Source organism: Vipera berus, assembly GCF_964194415.1.
Source record: "Vipera berus genome assembly, chromosome: W".
NCBI classification, from domain to species: Eukaryota; Metazoa; Chordata; class Lepidosauria; order Squamata; family Viperidae; genus Vipera; species Vipera berus.
The window spans coordinates 72,254,784-72,278,090 of NC_138210.1; the positions used below are offsets into that span (position 1 = coordinate 72,254,784).

The 23,307-nt window shown below is 48.1% G+C and overlaps 2 protein-coding genes across 2 annotated transcripts; one reads left to right on the forward strand and one right to left on the reverse strand.

Moving 5' to 3' along the window:
• Positions 1–337: 337 nt before the first annotated feature.
• Positions 338–3,360, forward strand: LOC308675982 (uncharacterized protein C14orf119 homolog). Its single transcript, XM_081341673.1, has 2 exons — positions 338–512; positions 2,773–3,360. Exon 2 carries the CDS (start codon positions 2,774–2,776, stop codon positions 3,119–3,121), a length of 348 nt encoding a protein of 115 aa, XP_081197799.1. The 5' UTR covers positions 338–512; position 2,773; the 3' UTR covers positions 3,122–3,360.
• A 12,866-nt stretch (positions 3,361–16,226) lies between these two features.
• On the reverse strand, positions 16,227–23,307 carry LOC308676185 (CCAAT/enhancer-binding protein epsilon-like; the record flags this gene model as incomplete). The annotated part of the gene is made up of 2 exons (XM_081341946.1): positions 16,227–16,529; positions 22,882–23,307. 2 exons carry the CDS (start codon positions 23,305–23,307, stop codon positions 16,227–16,229), a joined length of 729 nt encoding a protein of 242 aa, XP_081198072.1.

Sequence of the window (23,307 nt, forward strand, 5' to 3'; positions counted from 1 at the left end):
GGCGTTCGGGAACTTCCGGAAAAGGCCTCGGCGCTGGGAGGTGACCTCCGACCCCGCGCTCGGGCCGCCTCGTGAACGTCCGACCGCTCTTCGCCGCGAGTCGTTTGTTTTCGGAGACTTCCGTTCGGCGTTCGGAAGCCCTATTAGGGGAAAGGGGAGGAGGGAGGGGCGAAAGGCGCCGCTTAGGTCGGCGACTCTTTCCGGGCTACTTCGGGCATTTCCGGGTCTTTCGAGGAGCCGTCCCAACTTGGAAGTAAGTTCTGAGAAGGACTCGGGAACTTCCGGAGATCTTCGAGCCCTCACGGAAACTTTCGGCAACTTCCGCCGAAGGCGAAGAAACCGCCTTCGTTCCACAGCCTGGCGACCGAGTTCGGCTTCGGGTATTTCCGGATAAGTTCGCCGATTTCCGTCGCCCCGCCCGGGACTCTTCCTCCTGCCGAAGGCGGAGCGGACGAAAACGCGAAGAGTTCATTTCGCTGCGATGGGACAAACCGGGATCTGAGCCAAAGCAGGTGAGAATGGAATGCAGGCTTGTCTTCGCCTCCAGGGATGGGCCGTTCGGGGGGAAGGGATTGGTGCAATTGCAGAAGCCGCGCTCGCCCTGCTGGGTTTGTGGACTACAACTCCCATCGTGCCGAGTGAACCCTGGACACGTGTCTCGGAGGCTGCATTCCAACGGCGGGCGAGACCCAGGGCGCGGGGGGGTGGAGAGTGGCTGTCCTTCTTGTCTGGGGTTCTGCCTTGCGCGCACCCGGAAGCAAAGCGGGATTGTGCAGGATTTGCACGACCTCAGTTCTGTTCAAGCTGGCTTGTTGGGGGTCTTTGTGGATCTGATTGTCACGTATCTGCCACGTTTAAGGGAAGCCTCCCCCGGCGCTTCCAGACGGCTTTCCGAGCTTGGCAGCTTTAAGAGGGGTGGGCTTCAGTTCGCAGCATTGAAGCCAAGGGAGGGAAGAGGAAGGAAGGAAGGAAAGGGAAAGAGGGAAGGGAGGGGGGAGGAAGAGAGGAAAGAAGGGGGAGGGGCGAGAAAGCAAGGAAAGGGAAAGGAGAGGAAGGGGAGGAGAGAAGGGAGGAAGGGGGAGGGGAGAGGAAAGGGAAAGGAAGAGAGGAAAGGAAGAGGAAGAGAGGAAGGGGAGAGGAGAGGAAGCAAGGAAAGAGGAAGGGGAGGAAAGGAGAGAAGAGAGGAAAGGAAGAGGGGAAGGGGGAGAGGAAGCAAGGGAGGGGAGGAGAGAAGAGGAAGGAGAAGGGGAGAGGAAGGGAAGGGGGAGGGGAGAAGAAGCAAGGAAAGGGAAAGAAAGAGGAAGGAAGAGGAGGGGAAGGGAGAAGGGAGGGGGAAGTGGAAGGAAGGAGTAGAGGAAGGAAAGGGAAAGAGGGAAGGGAGAGGAGAGGAAAGAAGGAGAGAAGGGGGAGGGGAGAGAAAGCAAGGAAAAGGGAAGGAAGAGAGGAAGGAAGGGGAGGAGAGAGAAGAAAGGGAAAGAAAGGAAGGAGAGAGGAAGGGAAGGGGAGAGGAAGCAAGGAAAGGGAAGGAGGAGAAGGGGAAAAGGAAGGAGAAAGGGAAGAGGGAAAGAAGGGGGAGGGGAGAAGAAGCAAGAAAAGGGAAATGAGAGGGAGGAAGGGGAGGAGAGAGGAAAGGAGAGAAGGGAGGAAGGAGGAAGGAAGGGGGAGGGAGAGAAGGAAGGAAGAGGGGAGGGGGAAGGAGAGAGAGAAGGGAGGAGTGGGAAGGAAGGAGGGAAGGAAGGGGGAGAAAAAGTTTGTCCCTTGTTTTGGAATGTCGTTAAAACTTTTCTGAGTCTGAACAAATTCAGGACAGAGAAGCCGTGAGCATCATACAGGTAGTTCTCGACTTACGACCGGTTACTTAGCAACGATTCGAACATAAGTTGAGGACCAACTGCGGCAAACATCTTGGGTTTACACTTAACGACGGCGACAAAGATTTTTGGCTTCCTAATCCAGTTTCCAGCTGAGGAATTACCAGGACTCTCCTCTCTAGAAGCGAAATGGATTGGACTTTGCTTAGCTTTGAGCCGCAACAAAGTCCATTTTGAGCCCGGCCCTGGGTTCATATCCTCCTCCTTCAATCCTGCGGTTCAAAAGACCCACCAAACTACACAAGGCCGTCCTCGACTTACAACAGTTCGTTTGCAGACCATTCAAAGTTACAATGGCGCCAAAAAATGTCGCTTAAGACCGTTTTTTCACAGTTAACGATAGCCGGTTCATATCTGTGACTGTCGCTGTGACCTGAGATCACACGATCCCCTTTTTGTGACCTCCTGATGAGCAAAGGTCAATGGTGGGGGGGAGCCAGATCCACTTAACGACCAGGTGACTAACGTGTCAAAGGCAGGGATTCCCTTTTAACAACCAAGGCAAGCAAGGTGGTAAAACGGGGCAAAACTCACAAAACACAAATTCCCAAACCAATTCACCTCACATGATTTCCAAATTCATGTCACAAAATTCCCAAACAAATTTGCCTCACAAAATTCCCAAATTGATGTCATAAAATTCCCAAATTCATGTCAGAAAATTCTCAAATGCACCTCACATAATTCCTAAATTCACCTCACAAAATCCCCAAACAAATTCACCTTGCAAAATTCCCAAATTCATGTCAGAAAATTTTCAAACTCACCTCACAAAATCCCCAAAGCAAATTCACCTCACAAAATTCCCCAAGCAAATTTACCTCACAAAATTTGTGGCGGTGTTTTAAGTCAAGGGCTCCCTGTAACTCTGCCCTGTTTTCTCTCTGCCCGCCCCCTGCAGGATGTCGGAGCCGCTGCCCTTGTCCTACGTGACGGCCCAAGAGATGCGCTGCCTCCTGCACTGGCTGTCCGGCTGGACTTCCACCCAACGGGAGCGCTTCCTCCAAGACCTGGTGGACAAGGCCGTCCCTTGGAAGCTGCTTCCCCTGCTGGAGGGCCTGGCCGGGCTCAACGTCGGGCCCGGAAAGCCGCCGTCCATCTACGAGTGCCAGATGCGCCTCTGGGATCAGTGGTTCCGGGGCTGGTCGGAGGCCGAACGCAACGAGTTTGTCCGGCAGCTGGAGGAGGAGATGCCGGACCTGGCCGGACGCTTTTACCGGGAGGTGGCTGCCACCGCCGGACAACTCTGAGGCGCAGGCCGCGGCTCTCCCTTCTGTCCCTTTTCTGTTTTTGTACCAACTTCTCTAGATGTCTTCGGTGCGCTGCCGTTAAACGGAGCCAACGGCCTTCTGTGGGCCACCCTGAATAATATGAATAAAAAACACTGTGTAGCCAATGCAAGGGATTAAAGGCTGGGTTGTGCTGAAAATGGATGGCCCCGCTGATGTTATCCTTCCTTCCCTCCTTCCATCTATTCCTTCCTCCCTGTTTCTTCTCTCCTTCCTTCCTAACCTTTTCCTTCTTCCCTCCCTTTCTTCCTTCATCTGTTCCTTCCCTCTTTCTTCATTCCTTCTTCCCTCCCTGTTTCTCTCCCTCCCTTTCTCTACCTTCATCTATTCCTTCCTTCCCTCCTTTTCTCCCTCCCTCTGACCCTCTTTTCTTCCTTCCCACCCTGTTTCTTTCCTTCCCTCCTCCTCTCCCTCCCTCTTCTTCCCTGTTTCTTTCCTTCTTTCTTTCCTCCCTCCATTTCATTCCTTTCCTCTCTCCCTCTTTCCTTCCCTCCCTACTCCATTTCCTTCTTTTCTCCATCCATCCTTCCTTAGCTTTCTATTCCTTCCTTCCCTCCCTCCTCTTTCCTTCTCCCTTCCTCCTTGTTTCTTTCCTGTTCCTCTTTCCCTGCTTCCTTCTCTCCCTCCTTTCCTTCCCTCACGTTTTCTTCCTTCACCCCTCCCTGTTTCCTTCCTCCTTCCTTCACTCTTTCTTCCTTCCCTCCCTCACCCCCCTCTACCCCTCCTTTCCTCCGTTCTCTTTTTTTCTTCTTATGATTTTGTAAACAAGATGCATCAGTACATAAAAAAGCATGCAGTAGAGAACAAATTAGCAAGGGATTTGCCATGGAAATTGTATTTTTCCAGTGTGTCATTAGTCAATTATGAATAGTTGGATATATTATTTCAGAGCCTGGGAAATTGCTATTAAGCTCTTAAGATAAGCATGAACACCCAGATCCCGATCAGCCAAGAATAAATCACAGTGAGATTATCAGCACAGAAAAATTAATCTTTATTACTGAGACTCTATTCTGGTTTCTACATCCTATGAAATTAAACAGAAAACAAAAACCCACATTGTTCCTTAGAGCAAACCATTCATTGCCCTTCTAGAACCTTCTCCTCTACTTAACCACCGCTGAGCCCCCAAATTAGGTTTTTAAGCAAGAGAGTTAAGTAGGTTTTGCCCCATTTCACACCTTACTTGCCACAGTTGTTAAATTGAGTCCATCGGGAGAAGGGCGGTATACAAATATAATAAAAATAAATAAATAAATAAATTAAATTAGTGACTCGGTTGTTAAGTGAATCCGACTTCCCCCATTGAGTTTGCTGGTCAGAAAGTCGCAAAAGGGGATCATGTGACATGGAGACACAACAACAGTCACAAAAATGAACCAGTTGTCAAGCATCCGGATGTAAATCGCGTGAGCATGGGGTTGCTGCAATGGTCATAAGTCAATTTTTTTTAGTGAAGTTGTCAATTTGGTTGCTAAACGAACTTTTGCAAGTCGAGGACTATCTGTAATGCATTTTTAGAATTGACCTGGATTTCCTAGGTCCGCCCAATCTGCTAAGTCAAAAATTAAAAAATCCCAGTAGTGGGGGAGGGGCACCTCTTTTAGCCCCTCTTTTGGGGCAAGCTGTAGAGCAGCGGTCTTCAAACTTGACCCCTTGATGACTTGTGGACTTCAACTCCCAGAATTCCTCAGCCGGGCACACTGGCTGAGGAGTTCTGGGAGTTGGAGTCCACAAGGCCTAAAAGGGCCAAGTTTGAAGACCCCTGCTTGTGGACTTCAACTCCCAGAATTCCTCAGCCAGGCATGCCGGCTGAGGAGTTCTGGGAGTTGAAGTCCACAAGTCCTAAAAGGGCCAAGTTTGAAGGCCCCTGCTTGTGGTCTTCAACTCCCAGAATTCCTGAGCCAGGCATGCTGGCTGAGGAATTCTGGGAGTTGAAGTCCACAACTCATAAAAGGGTCATGTTTGAAGACCCCTGGCCTAGAACATCCACCAAGCTTTGCAATAGAGGAAACAAATTTTAGGGTTTAGCTAGGCGAGGACCGACGTAAAGGGTGAAACGATGGTGGAGGAAGCCCCTGTTCATCGTTTTGCTCTGCAAAATGTCCTGAACGAGCCCAAAGTTTAGCTTTAACTATCTCTTTATCTTCCTTGTCTTAAATCTTTGGAGAGTGATGGAAATCCATAAGCTGATAATCGGCAAATTGGAATGTCTCTTGAGCACAAGAGAGTTTCATCGCTGACAGAGAAAGGGATTTCAGCTTTGCGTCGCATATTCCTAATCCTGGGTTGTGAGGTTGGGCAGGGTTTGAAAAACTTTAAGATGGGTGGATAAGCATGCTGGCTGGAGAATTCAATCAGTCAATCAGAATAGAGCTGAAAGGGACCTTGGAGGTCTTCTAGTCCAACCCCCTGCTCAAGAATACCATTTCAGACAATTGGCTGTCTTAAAAACCTCCAGTGATGGAGCATCCACAACATCTGGTGGCAGGTTGTTCCACTGGTTAATGGTTCTCACTGTTAGGAAATGTCTCCTTCATTCCAGGTTGCTTCTCTCCTTGATTAGTTTAATTATTAAACAATTATCTTTGACTTAGCATTTTGGGTAGATCAAAGGAACCAGGGTGGATTCCAAAATGCATTACTAAACAAATAGAGGTTTCTATGGTTTGTCTATGAACAAAGACTGGGGGTTAGATTAGATGACCTCCAAGGTCCCTTCCAACTCTGTTATTCAAAGGTTCAACAGGTAAGGATGTGTGCATAGGATATGGTTTAAATCGGGTCTTCAAAACTTGGCCCTTTGATGACTTGCGGACTTCAACTCCCAGAATTCCTCAGCTTTCATGGGTAATTCCATTCCTGGCCACTAGAGGACGAACCAAGACTTCCTTGCAGCCCTGTGTTGTTTTTTTTAAAAAAGTGGGTGGCTGTAAGCTGTGTGGACTTCAACTCCCAGCATTCCCCAGCGAGCTTTGTCAGCTGGGGAATTGTGGGAAGTGAGGTCCACACTTCTTAATGTAGCCAACCTTGAAAAACACTGCTTTAGTGCAAATCTCACCAGCCAACATGGAGCACAGTTCCATAGATCAGCCCTCCCAAACTTAGTGTATCTCTTTGGGATTACAGCTCCCTTGGCTGTGGATTATGGGAATTTTAGCCCAAGGATAAGCATCAGGTGAGTGAGGCTGTCTTAATAGCTGGCTCTATTAGGGAGAGAATCTGATTAATGAGACGAATCAAGCCAACCCAGAATTCATTGGCCTTTTGGAGTACATTGGATGAATCATGATTTAGTGCAGATCCAACCAATTGAGGTTTATTTGATACATGATGGTTAAACAAAACAACTCAACCCAACCACTGACTCCTATTATGATCCGTGTTTGTAGCTGTTTGATGAAAAGAACCCTTTGATCAGCAGGGCTGACTCTGTGAAATCCTGGACGGCTTTCCTATGGGCACAGAGGTGAAAAAAGTCAAAATGGCCACCACAAATGCAGTCCAAGCCTGGTCCTTGTTTGACATTCTCTCTGCAAACTCTACTTTGGCGGGAAAAGTCTTAAAAGCTGAGGTCTCCGAACTTGGCAATTTTAAGACTTGTGGACTTCGATTCCCAGAATTCCTCAGCTAGCTGAGGAATTCTGGGAATCGAAGTCCACAAGTCTTAAAATTGACAAGTTTGGAGGCCTCCCTGTGGTTTAAAGGCATGAGGGAGGTGGCTGCAGTCAAACAAAATGCTTATTGTCTGTGTGTAGGTGTATTTTTCCACACACACACACACACACACACCGATACCCGTCTTGCTGTTCCCTTTCAGAATAAACACCTTTATTCAGAATCCAGATAGAGGCCTACGCCCAGCGGCTGTGATATCACCCATGTCGTAAGATAATGAATTATGTAGACTGTGTAATTTATGCCATGGGGAGTCATTTGCCTGGTAGCATCACGAGTTCCCTGATGCCACTTCCCCTTATAAACCCAAGAAAGAAAGAAAAAAGAAGTACTGAAGCGAAGAAATTAAAGTCGTCAGTCAGAATAAAGAAAAGGAATGGAGCAAAAACGTGTTTGTAACGACACCGTTCCTTGGTTAAACCTGTCCAGGTTTCTCCGCCCCTGGAAATGATCTCCCAGACACCATTTTGGACAAACTGTATACAAGAAAGTCCTTGACTTAACAAGTTCAGTTCATTTCGCGACCGTTCAAACGTTACAGTGCGCTGGAAAAAGGGACTTAGGGGCGTTTCCCATACTTACGACCGTTGCAGACATGGTCACGTGATCAAAATCCAGACACTTGGCAAACTTGACTCATATTTGTGACGGTTGCAGCGTCCCAAGGTCCCGTGACCCCCTTTTGCGACCTCGTGACAGGCGGTGTCAAGGGGGAAGCCAGGGGAAATTTGGGGCTCGTCGTAAACTGAGGACTAGCTACGTTGTGAGTGAATTCAGCCAGCGTGTATTCTCTAATTTTTATAAACCTTCGGAGGTTTTATTTTTATTATTTTATTTTATTTTTTTCCCAATCCTGTTTGAAAAACCACCCGTGTTCTCCCATCGGCTTAATGCTGCCTTCCCACCGAGTAGCAGCACCGTCGTTGTTTCGAAAACTTCGTGAGCAGAGAAGGAAAAATTAACATTCCGATAAAAGAGAATATTTCTAGCTGAGGGTTGAAATGAGGGCCGTCTGAATTTGGTCATCTTCTTGCAGACGTTTCACGATCCAAACTAGGTAACATCAACTTCTTCCTCCAGAGGTTGTGGGGGTTTCTGTATCGCTGGACGTTTTTAAGAAAAAAAAATGGACAGCCATTTCTCCGTATAGGACGGTGCAGGATGTTCTGCTTGAGCAGTGGGTTGGACTAGAAGACCTCCAAGGACCCTTCCAACTCTTATTCCTCCTCCTCCTCCTCCTCCTTTTTAAGAAGAGATTGGAGAACCATTTGTCTGAAATATAGCATAGCTGACTCAGGAATTCTGGGAGTTGAAGTCCACGAGTCATAAAAGAGCCGAGGTTGCCTACCTGTGGTATAGAGCAAGGGTCTTCAAACTTGGCCCTTTTATAACTTGTGGACTTCAATTCCCAGAATTCCTCAGCCGGCGTGCCTGGCTGAGGAATTCTGGGAGTTGAAGTCCACGAGTCATAAAAGAGCCGAGGTTGCCTACCTGTGGTATAGAGCAAGGGTCTTCAAACTTGGCCCTTTTATAACTTGTGGACTTCAATTCCCAGAATTCCTCAGCCGGCGTGCCTGGCTGAGGAATTCTGGGAGTTGAAGTCCACGAGTCATAAAAGAGCCGAGGTTGCCTACCTGTGGTATAGAGCAAGGGTCTTCAAACTTGGCCCTTTTATAACTTGTGGACTTCAATTCCCAGAATTCCTCAGCCGGCGTGCCTGGCTGATGAATTCTGGGAGTTGAAGTCCACGAGTCATAAAAGAGCCGAGGTTGCCTACCTGTGGTATAGAGCAAGGGTCTTCAAACTTGGCCCTTTTATAACTTGTGGACTTCAATTCCCAGAATTCCTCAGCCGGCGTGCCTGGCTGAGGAATTCTGGGAGTTGAAGTCCACGAGTCATAAAAGAGCCGAGGTTGCCTACCTGTGGTATAGAGCAAGGGTCTTCAAACTTGGCCCTTTTATAACTTGTGGACTTCAATTCCCAGAATTCCTCAGCCGGCGTGCCTGGCTGAGGAATTCTGGGAGTTGAAGTCCACAAGTCATAAAAGGGCCAAGTTTCAAGACCCCTCGTATAGAGTCTCCTGCTTGAGAAGGGGGTTGGACTAGAAGACCTCCAAGGTCCCTTCCAACTCTGTTATTCCTCCTCCTCCTCCTCTTTAAGTAGACTTTTCTCTGGAACGGTACAGGATCTCCTGCTTGAGCAGAGGGTTGGACTAGAAGACCTCCAAGGCCCCTTCTGACGCTGTTATTCTGATAAAATTGCCTAGTTTGGGTAACGAAACGTTGGCAAGAAAAAGGACCAAGCTTTCTGGTGAGGGGAGAAAACGGTCTGGATGAAACCCAACTAGATTTTGGGAGGATGGTGGGGTTTTGTTGTTGTTTTTTTCCTGCGTTGAACCTTGCCCTTTGCACAAATGCAAAGAAAACAGGTGTCATCTCCTGTCTTGGGGTTATGGAGTATCATAGCTTCTGCAAAATTGCTCTGACACAGAATTTTGGTCAGGAGACTTCCTACTCTTGAGTTCTCTTCTCAGGAAACGCCGCATCTCAGCTGAGCATGCCAGGAAGGTCGGAAAGTTTCTTTAGGGTCTCCAGTTCCTCAGGGGGCAACGGGGACCTGACCTCCATCGCCAACGGGCCTCCTCTGATCTCAGGTGGGTCTTCAGGCACCAAGGTGGACAGGATCCGCCCTTGGTTCTGCCAGCTCCTGGAAGCTTTCCAGATCAGCACAGGTTGCGCAAACATTGCCCGTTGCAGGGCGCCCGAGAGAGTTGTGTGTGGTACGGGAAAAGATGTACCTTCGCGGTCGAGAAAACAGAGAAGTACCGCAACGATGACGAGAAAAAAAAAAAGGTGGCGGGCAGTGAGTTTGGCCCACCGACGAATGCCTCTCCTCCGGGATCTGGGCTGGCTGAGGTGGACAAGAGTCTGGGCTTGGACTCCGGCCCGTACTTCGAACTCGATGCCCGGTTTCAAAAGTGGGGTTCAGGGCTGGGGTTTTGCGAAGTTTGCAGAGGGCCAGGGGAGACGAGGAGGGTGGCTGTGGTTTGTGGTAGGCCTCTTTCTCCTTCCTGATGGTGTAACAGTCCATTTCGCAAGCGCCACGCAATAGGGGTAGTGGCTTACCTTGAAGCGAGCTGGTTTCATACCTCCGTCTTTAAAGGAGATGTGAGAACATCCAGACAAGGGAGGGGCCGAGGCCTGAAATTGAGGAGCCGGCCTAGAGTGGAACATTGTTTTCAAGGCCTCCTGGTTGTGTCTGATGTGGTGGCAAGATCTCAGCAACGTGACAAAGGTTGGCTTTCTCGCCTCATCAAAACACCTCCATCCTTATGTAGATCTCCGGAGGTTGTAACATCAACCGCAGCCTTGCACAACTCTTTTGTGTGTGTGTTTATATGTGTGTTTGTGTGTGGTGGAGGGTCATGGAGAAAGTAACTGGGAATCCTTCAAGTTAGGATTGCCGCTACTTGACCTTCTGCTGGATGGTTGGGCTGGACAGGCCTTAGGGTGGCCCACGCCCAACTATCTTTTGGAAGGGTCCTGCACAGACCCCAAAGATGGAAGTGGACTTTGCTGGAGGACCATCTGGAAGAACCCTATCATGATGTTGGATGGCACCGATTCTATACATAGGTACAGAATAGGTGGCGCCTAGCTCAATGGCAGGACGGCGCCGATTCTATGCACAGGTACAGAATGGGTGGCACCTGGCTCAATAGTAGCAAGTGTGCGAGGGAGCTCGGAGTCCTAGTGGACGGTCACTTAAGTAGGAGCCAGCCGGTTGTTGCAGCTACCAAAAAGGCCAACGCAGTCCTAGGCTGCATTAACGGAGGGATAGAATCAAGATCAGGTGAAGTGTTAATGCCACTTTACAAGGCCTGGGTAAGGCCACACTTGGAATATGGCGTCCAGTTTTGGTCACCACGATGTCAAAAAGATGTTGAGACTCTAGAAAAAGGACAGAGAAGAGCATCAAAGATGATTAGGGGACTGGAGGCTAAAACATATAAGGAACAGTTGCTGGAATTGGGGATGTCTAGTTTAATGAAGAGAAGCACAAGGGGGGACGTGATAGCCATGTTCCAATATCTCAGGGGCTGACCCAAAGAAGAGGGAGTCAAGCTATTCTCCAAAGCCCCCGAAGGCAGGACAAGAAGCAACGGATGGAAAGTATGGATTATTGGATGGAGAGAAGCAGCCTAGAACTAAGGAGAAATTTCCTGACAGAACAATCAATCAGTGAAACAAATTGCCTCCAGAAATTGTGGGTGCTCCATCACTGGAGGTTTTTAAGAAGAGACTGGACATCCACCTGTCTGAGATGGTATAGGTTCTCCTGCTTGAGCAGGGGGCTGGACTAGAAGACCTCCAAGGTCCCTTCCAGCTCTATTCTATTCTATTCTATTCTATTCTATTCTATTCTATTCTATTCTATTCTATTCTATTCTATTCTATTCTAATTCCGTATTTTCTATTCTATTCTATTCGATTCGATTCGATTCCATTCCATTCCTTATTTCATTTTTCTATTCTATTCTATTCTATTCTATTCTATTCTATTCTATTCTATTCTATTCTATTCTATTCTATTCTATTCTATTCTATTCTATTTACTCTACTCTACTCTACTCTACTCTACTCTATTCTATTCTATTCTATTCTATTCTATCCATTATTCTACTGTAATTCTATTCTATTCTATTCTATTCTATTCTATTCTATTCTATTCTATTCTATTCTATTCTATTCTATTCTATCCTAATTCCGTATATTCTATTTTATTCTATTCTATTCTATTCTATTCTATTCTATTCTATTCTATTCTATTCTATTCTATTCTATTCTATTCTATTCTATCCATTATTCTACTGTACTCTATTCTATTCTATTCTACTCTATTCTATCCTAATTCCGTATACCCCCCGTAAATAGGGCTCGCAACTTGGGTGTCCTCCTAGATTCACAGCTCTCCTTGGATGATCATATAGGAGCTGTGACTAGGGGGGCCTTCGCCCAGGTTCGCCTGGTGCGTCAGTTGCGGCCCTATCTAGACCGGGATGCCTTGTGCACAGTCACTCATGCACTCGTGACCTCCCGTTTGGACTACTGCAATGCTCTCTACATGGGGCTGCCCCTGAGGACTACTCGGAGGCTCCAGCTGGTGCAGAATGCAGCCGCGCGAGTGGTGGTGGGGGCTTCCCGATACTCCCATGTAACACCTCTACTCCGTGAGCTGCATTGGCTTCCGGTTGCCCTCCGGGTAAGATTCAAGGTGCTGGTTACGACCTATAAAGCCCTAAATGGCATGGGTCCGGATTACTTACGGGAGCACCTGCTGCCGGCATCAACTTCCCTTCGTCCAGTGCGCTCCCACAGAGAGGGCCTCCTTAGGGTGCCGTCGGTCAAAGAGTGTCGACTGGCGGCCCCCAGGGGGAGGGCGTTCTCTGTGGGCGCACCAGACCTTTGGAACCGTTTACCGGTGGAGCTCCGGACGGCTCCCGACCTTCGCTCCTTCCGACGTGACCTAAAAACATATTTATTTGAACAAGCTGCCCTGGTCTGATGGGTTTAGGGGTATTTTAACGCTTTGTATTAATTTATTGAATTGGGCCGTTGTATTTAATATTTTTTAATTTTTATATATTGTATTTTATTGTATTGCCCTGTACACCGCCCTGAGTCCTTCGGGAGAAGGGCGATATAAAAATTAAATTAAATAAATAAAATAAATATTCTATTCTATTCTATTCTATTCTGTTGTTGTTGTTGTTAGTTGCGAAGTCGTGTCCGACCCATCGCGACCCTATGGACAATGTTCCTCCAGGCCTTCCTGTCCTCTACCATCTTCTGGAGTCCATTTAAGCTCACGCCTACTGCTTCAATGACTCCATCCAGCCACCTCATTCTCTGTCGTCCCCTTCGTCTCTTGCCCTCAACCTTTCCCAGCATTAGGCTCTTCTCCAGTGAGTCCTTCCTTCTCATTAGGTGGCCAAAGGATTTGAGTTTTAGCTTCAGGATCTGGCCTTCTAAAGAGCAGTCAGGGTTGATCTCCTCTAGGACTGACCGGTTTGATCGCCTTGCAGTCCAAGGGACTCGCAGGAGTCTTCTCCAGCACCGTAGTTCAAAGGCCTCAATTCTTTGGCGCTCAGCCTTTCTTATGGTCCAGCTTTCACTGCCATACATTGCAACTGGGAAGACCGTAGCCTTGACTATACGCACTTTTGTTGACAGGGTGATGTCTCTGCTTTTTAGTGTGCTGTCTAGATTTGCCATGGCTTTCCTCCCAAGGAGCAAGCGTCTTTTAATTTCTTGGCTACAGTCCCCATCTGCAGTGATTCTGGAGCCCAGGAAAATAAAATCTGTCACTACCTCCATTTCTTCCCCATCTATTTGCCAGGAATTGAGAGGGCCAGATGCCATGATCTTGGTTTTCTAAATGTTTAGTTTCAACCCAACTTTTGCACTCTCCTTCTTCACTCGCAACAAGAGGCTCTTTAGTTCCTCTTCACTTTCTGCCATTAGAGTGGTATCTGCCATTAGAGTGGTATATTCTACTCTATCCTAATTCCGTATTTTCTATTCTATTCTATTCTGTTCTGTTCTGTTCTATTCTATTTCCATATTTTCTCCATTCCATTCTATTCTGTATTTTATTATTCTGTTCTGTTCTGTTCTCTTCTCTTCTCTTCTCTTCTCTTGTCTTCTCTTCTCATTATGGTTGAGAGCTATCAATGGATTTCTTCTTTTCTGCACATTGGGGTGTTCTTTCTCCCCAAAAATAAAAAAAGAGGACTTTTGCTTGACTTGGAAGAAGCCCTAGTTTCTGAATAGGGCTAGGAAAAATTTGCATCTGAAAACCTGGAATCATCCTAACCACAACAAATCCCATCTCACCCTGTGGTTTTTAATCCAGTTTGACATCTGTTGTGTGAAGCACTTTTCTGCTCCTGAAATGGACGCTGGCCATTTGTTTTGGATCAACCCATGTCTTGGTTCTCCAAGGACAATAAAAACACTTCTCCCCTGCTTACGTTTCTTTTTTTTTCTTTTTCCCCTTTCTTTTTTCTAAAGAACAGTAACTCAAAAAGCGTCAACTTTCTTTCAACCCCCTAAGGCTCAATTTCCTTAAAGTTAAGTACAGGCAGTCCTCGACTGACGAACACAACGTTTCTGTGGCGAAGCGAGACATTTGTTACGTGGGTTTTGCCCCCTTTTACGACCTCCCCGGCCGCAGTTGTTAAGTGAATCGCTAACATTGGGACGTGGTGGCTCAGTGGGTTAGGACGCTGAGCTTGTCGATCAGAAGGTCGGCAGTTTGGCGGGTCGAATCGCGAGTGCCGCGTAACAGAGTGAGCGCCTGTTACTCGTCCCAGCTTCTGCCAACCTAGCAGTTTGAAAGCACGTAAAAATGCAAGTAGAAAAATAGGGACCACTCCGGTGGGAAGGTAACAGCGTTCCGTGCGCCTTTGGCGTCTAGTCATGCCAGCCACATGACCACGGAGAACGTCCTCGGACAAGCGCTGGCTCTTCGGCTTTGAAACGGAGATGAGCACCGGCCCCTAGAGTTGGAAACGACTAGCACGCATGTGCGGGGGAACCTTTACCTTTACCTTTACCTAACATTGCTAAGTGAGTCACACGGCCCTTAAGTGAATCTGGCTTTCCCCCCCCCCATTGACTTTGCTCGTCAGAAGGTCGCAAAAGGGGATCACGTGATCCCCCGGGCACGCTGCGACCATCGTAATTTTGCTCAGCGTGACCAGGGGGGATGCCGCAACAGTCGTTCAGTGTGAAAAAAACACTCCCAAGTCGCTTTTTTTCCAGTGCCGTTGTAACTTCGAACGATCCTTAAACAGATGGTCGTAAGTTGAGGACTGCCTGTCCTTAAAATCCATTTATTTAAGAGATTCCCTCGAGAGGAGATTGACACGTAGGTGAACTCACTTCAAGGAGTTTTCAACTGATGGAAAGGGTGAGACCGTCTTCTGCTAAATGCCACCGGATGTGAGACACGTGAATGAGATGGAAAGATATTTAGATTTAGCTATCCCGTTCTCTTATGATAGGTGGCGTCAACCCGCCCCCCCCCCCTTCCATTTTGAAAACAGGCTTTCGGCCTTCACCAAACCTGCTTCAGATGTTGGAAGATGCTTCAGAAACGTAGTTATTTTGTCCTAGGTGGAATCTAAACCTGTGTTTCTCAAGCTCGGTCGCTTGGAGAATTGTGGACTTCAACTCCCAGAATTCCTGGGGAATTGTTGGACTTCAATTCCCAGCTGTCTGGGGAATTCTGGGACTTGAAGTCCACAATTCTCCGAGCGACCAAGCTTGAGAAAGGCAGGCCTAAACCGTCCACCAGCTCGTTACGGTAATTAGCTGAGTCCCAAACTTGCAGGCGTTATCTCGGCTAAGGGGGAACCGTTCAAACCACCTCTGGGGAATGCATCCCATAATAATACCCACGTTCATCGAAATGAGGCCTGACGTCAGAAGGGGGCGTCCATTGTCAGGAACAAGGTGGCTAGGAATTCACAAAAGAGGTTAAACCAGACCCCCAATTTGTACTAGCAAACTTTTTTTTTTCTTCTTCTTATCTGGGGCTTGTCTCTCCAGGCCTGTTTTATCAGTTTAGGAATGTTACAAGCTAAGAAACCTGAACATCATTTTAAAAGGGAGGGGAAAAAAATGAATCCAATTAAAATAGAAAGTAATTATGTTAGTTAGCAATTTACAAAATGCACGTCGGAGGGGCAAAACCCTCACCTGTTTTTAAGCCTCAGTCGCATTGCTCCACTCCGGATCACTTGATGGCAGGCGAAGGAAGTGGAAGCTAACAGTGGCCGTGCAGAAATTGTGTGTGTGTGTGTGTGTGTGTGTGTGTGTGTGTGTGTGTGTGTGTGTGTGTGTGAGAGAGAGAGAGAGAGAGAGAGAGAGAGAGAGAGAGAGAGAGAGAGAGAGAGAGAGAGAGAGAGAGAGAGAGGAGGGGACAACAGTGCTCTGAATTGCCCTCGTAGCAAGGAATTTAAGATGGGTCCTTTTTCATAGAGAGAGATCTTACTTTATACTTTACCCTAACACATTGCTTTTAAACGAACTTCCGACTCAGTTGCTTATTGGGAAGGTAAACTGAGGCAGGACCTAGGGCCAGATTTGGCTATCACCACCTAGCCGCCCCCAGCTGCAAGGGGACCCCAGATCTTCCACAAGCTCGGATTTCAATCCTTGCTTGCAAGCTTCTAGAGGGCAGCCTGGAAGACCCGTTAAAATTAGCCACCAAAGATGGTTAAAGCCAAGCAAAGATCCTTTTTATTTACACATGCGACAGCTTTGTTCCTCTAGATTCCAGCCACCCCTCTATGCCTCTTGCACCCCGAGCCCGGCCGGCTTCAGCTGCAGCCCCCGAGACCTTTCATTAGCCCGGCGGCTTCGGGCACTTGCCGGAAAATATCCCGCAGGGTCTCCGTTTCCTGCATGAGTTGCTCCACCCGGCTGCGCAGCCGTTCGTTCTCCCCCAGCAGTTCCACCATCCGCTGTTGCGTCTCCATCACCCGGCGCTTGGCTTTGTCGCGGCTTTTGCGGACCGCAATGTTGTTGCGTTCGCGGCGCAGGCGGTATTCCAGGCTGTCTTTGTTCACGGATTTCTTTCCCTTGGGGGTGCCGCAAGGAGGGGACGGGCTGCAGGCTGGACCCTGCGGGCGAGGGGAACAACAGGTTATGATTTGAATTAATCGGTGGAACTCCTTGCCACCAGAAATGGTGGGTGCTCCATCACTGGAGTTTTTTAGAAGGAGATGGGAGAACTGTTTGTCTGAAATGGCGTAAGGTTTCTTGCCTGAGTAGGGGGTTGGACTAGAAGACCTCCAAGGCCCCTTCCAATGCAATTATTCAGGTAGGGGAAGTGGGGGTCCCTGTGAAGGAACGTACAGTTGATCCAACCGCTGAGATAGGAAAGGAACGAGAAAGCTTTTAAGAAGAGACGTGGGGGAAAAGGTTCCTCTCCCCGAGAAAGAGGAAGAGCTGAGCAGGAAACTCAAGACAGCCCTACCTTGATTTTATTTAGTATACGGTGGCACAGAATAAAAATGGGAGAGGCTTTCAACTTCTTGTTTCTCTGCCTTCCTAGACTAAAGTGCTTTCTTGAAATCCTTACCATGTCTGTTTGTTGAGCTAGCCTACCCCGAAGGGCTGTCATGAATCAAATTCAAGACAAGATTTTTTTAAGTTTCTCATGCTCAGAAGGTTTCTCAAAGGCCCCCCCCTTAATGTTTTCCTCATTTCTTCTCTTCTTCCTTTTGTCTCTCTTCCTTCCTCCTTCCCTCTCCCTTCTCTCTTCCCCCTCTCTCCCTCCCTCCCCTCCCTCTCTCTCTCTCCCTCTCTCCCTCCCTCTTTCCCTCTGTCTCTCTCCCTCCTTCCCTCCCTCTCCCCCTCTCTCCCTCCTTCTGTCTCTCTTCCTTCCTCCTTCCCCTTCTCTCTCCCCCTCTCTCCCTCCCTCCCCTCCCTCTCTCTCCCTCTCTCTCCCTCCCTCTTTCCCTCTGTCTCTCTCCCTCCTTCCCTCCCTCTCCCCCTCTCTCCCTCCTTCTGTCTCTCTTCCTTCCTCCTTCCCTCTCCCTTCTCTCTTCCCCCTCTCTCCCTCCCTCCCCTCCCTCTCTCTCTCTCCCTCTCTCCCTCCCTCTTTCCCTCTGTCTCTCTCCCTCCTTCCCTCCCTCTCCCCCTCTCTCCCTCCTTCTGTCTCTCTTCCTTCCTCCTTCCCCTTCTCTCTCCCCCTCTCTCCCTCCCTCCCCTCCCTCTCTCTCCCTCTCTCTCCCTCCCTCTTTCCCTCTGTCTCTCTCCCTCCTTCCCTCCCTCTCCCCCTCTCTCCCTCCTTCTGTCTCTCTTCCTTCCTCCTTCCCTCTCCCCCTTCTCTCTCCCCCCTCTCTCCCTCCCTCCCCTCCCTCCCTCTCTCTCTCTCTCCCTTTCCCTCTCTCCCTCCTTCCCTCCCTCTCCCCCTCTCCCTCCTTCTGTCTCTCTTCCTTCCTCCTTCCCTCTCCCCCTTCTCTCTCCCCCCTCTCTCCCTCCCTCCCCTCCCTCCCTCCCTCTCTCTCTCTCTCCCTTTCCCTCTCTCCCTCCTTCCCTCCCTCTCCCCCTCTCCCTCCTTCTGTCTCCCTTCCTCCTTCCCTCTCCCCCTTCTCTCTCCCCCCTCCCTCCCTCCCCTCCCTCTCTCCCTCTCCGTCTCTCTCTCCCTCTCTCCCTCCCTCTTTCCCTCTCTCTCTCTCACTCCTTCCCTCCCTCTCTCTCCCCGTCTCTCTCCCTCCTTCCCTCCATCTCTCTTCCTCTCTTCCTCCTTTTCTCTCTCTCCCTCTCTCCCTCCCTCCCTGTCTCCTTCCCTCCCTCTCTCCTCCTCCTTCTCTCTTCCTCTCACACACAGAAACATCAAATGCCCCCTTTTTTAAACATCCAGAGAGCCCCCACATCCAGTTTCTCCTCGGTTTGAAACTCAAACCACCTAAAAACTGTAGTGCGGTTCCTAAAATAAGAATCTGCAGGACCGGAGCAGCCTCGAAACCGGATTAAGTAAATAATAAAATAGATTTGGGTTAATTAAAGCCACAGCAAGAGACATTCAAGCTCCCTCCGAAACGCAGGAAAAATGCAGAAGAGGGGGATTTTGTCCAGGTTTCTGACCTGGCCTTTAGGCATTAAAAAGAAATAAAGAAATAAATTAAAAAAAATTAAATAAAAATAAAAATAATTTTTTTTAAAAAAAAATGAATAAATAAATTAAAAATAAAACAAAAAGCAATAATAATAAAAATAAATAATTGAAATAAATAAACTAACAGGAGCACTGGTTCTTTTTCTGCCGTCAGATTTCTATCTTTCTTGCCCACCTACCCGGTACAAACCTCTTTCCCCCCCCATTTAATTGTGGTTGCCAGTCTCCCAACACACACACACACACACACACACACACACACACACACACAAACACACACACAATTAAGTTAAAGAAAATAAAGCTCATGATAAGGAAAGCTTCACTTCCTACAGAAATTTCGAGATGAGAATTTCTGGCTGCAGATAATCTTGTTCAAACAAAGTCTCAGGACTGCAAAAACTTTTCTTTCTTTCTTTCTTTCTTTCTTTCTTTCTTTCTTTCTTTCTTTCTTTCTTTCTTTCTTTCTTTCTCTCTCTCTCTCTCTCTCTCTCTCTCTCTCTCTCTCTCTCTCTCTCTCTCTCTCTCTCTCTCTCTTTCTTTCTTTCTTTCTTTCTTTCTTCCTTTTAAAAAAAAACCCAGGTGGAAAATGTTAAGTGTTTTTTTCTTTCTAAAGAACGGATTTCAGATTTGATCCGGGACCCAAAGCTGCAAGGCAAGATTCTGTTTGAAAAGCATTTGAATTGTGCAGGTTTCAAACTGCAGTCGTCCTAGCGGTTGCGTAGTTAGCCAAGAACAAGCCGTGGGGAAATTAGCTTCTGTATTTCCCTGCCCCCCCCCCACCTTCTCCAAAAAATAAAATCCTGGATTTCTCCAAGTTTAAAAGAAGGGCTAAGAGAGTGGAAAGGCTGAGAACAGAGAACTAGAATCTGAGGGCTGGAAGGGACCGCAAAGATCTTCTAGTCCAACCCTATACTCAAGACAGGAGACCTTACCCCATCCTGGTCAAACGGTTGCCCAGTCCGTTTTTGAAAATCTCCAGAGATGAAAAATGACAGAGAAAGAAATGGAAAGAGTAGAGAAGTTAAAAATTAAGAATCTGTTGGAAGTTCATCTCCTAAACAGCAACACAACATAGATGGGGGGGTGGGGGTGGGGGTGGGGGGGGAATCTTGGTTGCAGGAATTACAGACGCCTAGTTTAATGAAGAGAAGGATGAGGGGGGACACAATAGCAGTCTTCCAACATCTCAGGGGCAGCCCCAAAGAAGAGGGAGTCAAGCTATTCTCCAAAGCACCCGAAGGCAGGACAAGAAGCAACGGATGGAAATTAATCAAGGAGTGAAGCAACCTTAAAACTGAGGAGAAATTTCCTGACAGTGAGAACAATTAACCAGTGGAACAGCCTGCCTCCAGAAGTGGTGAATGCTCCAACACTGGAAGTTTTTAAGAAGAGACTGGACAGCCATTTGTCTGAAATGGTATAGGGTTTCCTGCCTGAGCAGGGGGTTGGACTAGATGACCTCCAAGGTCCCTTCCAACGTTGTTATCATCTTCCTCCTTTTTAAGGAGAGATTGGGCCACCCTTTATCTGACACGGCACAGGGTTTCCTGCTTGAGCAACGGGTTGGACTAGATGACCTCCAAGGTCCCTTCCAACTCTTGCTATTCTGTGATTATTCCAATTATTCCCAGATATTCCAACATGGTTTAAATTACTGTCAACGAGAGCGGACATTTTCTTCCTCTTACAGTTCCCGAGATTATATTTATCTCCGGGCACCAAGAAAATCCCCTGGTGTGAATCCCACAATTTCCCCTTACGTGGGATGGGACTTCTTAATTTCCTACGGGGAATTGTACTGTTTCCTTTCATTGTCCTGGATTTTTGGGACTGCCGGCAGTCCCGCTCAGCCCTTTTTGGCTGCCAAAGCAGCCCTTGCAAAAGCTTCTCATAAATATTTTCATAAGATCTTTAGATCTTCCGCAAAAAAGGGTTTTGTGAATGTTTTTCTTGAAGCCCCCTGCCCCCGCCCCTTTCCCTCTTGTCTAAATCACATCCGAAACACATCCTTCTTTGTGTTTGATCTGCAGGCATCCGATAACTGCTTTATTAGACCACAAAGCCACGAAATATATTCTCTGGCAGTCCGGTTTATTTATCTTCAAGGCTGAGCCACCCTTCCGTCCGTGAGGGCTTGTGAGCGTCTCCCGTCTGGCTCGTTCCCAGGTTCCAAAACTGCAAAATCCTAACTACAGGGGTGGTAATAATTGAATCCAGCCAAAAAAAGAGAGAGAGAGAGAGAAAGAGGGGGGGAAAATAATAGGGTGCTGGTGGTGGTGGTGGAATCCCATAATGGACAAGCTTTTCTGTGCTAAAGGACCGATTCCGCCTTTCAAACTGCAAAGCCCTTGCAGAAGCAGCTACATTTTAATGCTAAAAAAAGAGAAAGGGACGATTGATCTTCAGGTTGGGGGTGTGCTGGGGACCCTAACCTTACTTCCCCTATTTCTGCAATCATATACATCCCGTGTCCCATCTCATCTGCAAGGGGACCCCCGGAAAGAAATGGGAAAATCCATTTTTCTTTCCATCGCTTTGTCGAATGGGTCAAGCTCTGTGCCTAATTTTTTTTTTATATTTCCATCTAAGACCTGAGGTTGGGGATAGCCTTTTGAAAACAGCCATTGTGGGTCTCTTCGACTAGTGCCTCTTCTCGACAAGCCACGATTGAGGTAACTATGGGCCGTTAGACGCCACCGGGGTGCCAGGCTATAAGCTAGCTAGGCTGAGCAAGACAAGCTGGGCTGTCAAATGCCACCCTCATGCCAAGCCACAAACAAGCCATCTTACGGCTTGCTGCGTTGGGTGAGCTTTGACAAAACTGGGTTTCTCCGAGCGCTTCCTGGCGTTTGCCTCAGCCTGGGAACTTAAAAACCTGCACATGCCACGCTTCCAGCTTTCTTAAAAACTAGAAGTGTTTGGGTTAACGTTTTTCTGCTTATTTTTGCACGGCTGCCCTATCTTCATAAGCCATGACAAAGCCATGATGGTGTTATCTCAGTCTGCAAAATGTCCTATCTCCGTGGTTTCTGGGGCTCCTTTGGCGAAGAGAGATAGATTGGGGGACACACACAGACACACACACACACCCCTAGACAGAGAGAGGAAGACCAGGCCAATATTATAAATCAGAATTTTGGAGAATTGGAGGGTCAAAGCCCAGATAAATGGGACTAGAATCCTAAAATGGGGGACACACAGAAACGGGATTGTTAGGGACAGGAATTAAAAACAGGGATTCCGGGGGAAAAAACACATCGGGATTCAGGACTTCTCAAAATGTATCTTTTCTATTAAATTTTTGCCTTCGCTACCCATTCTAGCAAAAGCTATATCGTCTAAATTAATTCTTTAATCCAGTGTTTCTCAATCTTGACAACTTTAAGATGGGTGGACTTCAACTCCCAGAATTCCCCAGCCAGCAGAGCTGGCTGGGGAATTCTGGGAATTGAAGTCCACCCATCTTAAAGTTCTCAGCATTGAGAAACACCACTTTAATCTTCCTTGCCTCCATTCTTCCTTCTTCTTGTGTCCAACTATGGATCGTCAACAGCGTAGGAGAAGGTCCTCTTTCAGTCCTTCTCCATAAAACCAGTGGCGCTGTAGAAAAACCACTGGGATCATCCTGACCTGCCTGGAAAATCCAGGAAATCCCACCCATTTTCCTTTGCTCTCCCACTGAGCAACGAGGTGTCAATAAGCCAAAACAGAAGCCAAACAGGTCCCATTCCAAGAACTTTGAAAGGGTAGAGAAAGAGCAACAAAGATGGTTAGGGGACTGGAGGCTAAATCGTATGAAGCAGGGTTGCAGGAAATGGGCTTGTCTAGTGTCGTGAAAAGAAGGACTAAGGATGACCTGATAGCAGTCTTCCAATATCTCAGGGGCTGCCAGAAAGAAGAGGGAGTCAACCTGTTCTCCAGAAGGCAGGACAAGAAGCAACGGATGGAAACTAACCAAGGAGAGAAGCAACCTAGAACTAAGGAGGAATTTCCTGACAGCGAGAACACTTAATCGTTGGAACGACTTGCCTCCAGAAGTTGTGGGTGCTCCAACCCTGTCTGAAATGGTCTAGACTTTCCTGCTTGAGTGGGAGGAGGGGGTTGGACTAGAAGACCTCCAAGGTCCCTTCCATCTCTGTTATTCTGTTCTGTTCTCCAGGATGGAGAGGACCAGATGTGTGTGTGTGTGTGTATACATACATATATCTGAGTTTTAAAGACTTTTCCTTCTTGCAGTGATAATATTCTAGGAGACCAGCTGAAGGAACCAACCTTCTCCAGTCAGAATTGGGGGGCTCCAGGCTAGAAAAAGGCAACAGTAGGGTGTTGGTGTCCTCCATTCTTACCTTGAGCACTCTCAGAGCTTGTCCGGTGCGTGGTCCTGGTTGGGTGAGGGTCACCTGGGCACAATGGGTTGTTGGCAAGTGCATGGTGCTGTACGGGTGGCGTGCGACCCCTCGCCCAGCCTGCCCACCTCGAGGTTCTTCTTTGACCGCAATTGATCGTGGGTCAAAGGGGGACAGGCCCTTGCGTTCCCCTCCGAAAGAAAGGAAGGGGTACGGGTCGGTGGGGAAGTAGTTTGGGAATGAGGCCCCCTTGGGCAACCTCTGCTGGTTCCCTTGAAGCAACTCGGAGAGTAACTGCTCATCCCCAATGTAGGATGCCAGCTCCGATTCACACAAGGGGGCCAAGTCGGTGGTGGTTGACCTGGCTGGAGCCATCTCCAGAGCTTGGTAGTGTCTCTCGCCCTCGAAGTAGCCTCCTTGGGACAT

What these genes read in the sequence shown, in the direction of transcription:
- LOC308675982 (XM_081341673.1), top strand. Translation starts at nt 2,774, where the DNA reads ATGTCGGAGCCGCTGCCCTTGTCCTACGTGACGGCCCAAGAGATGCGC.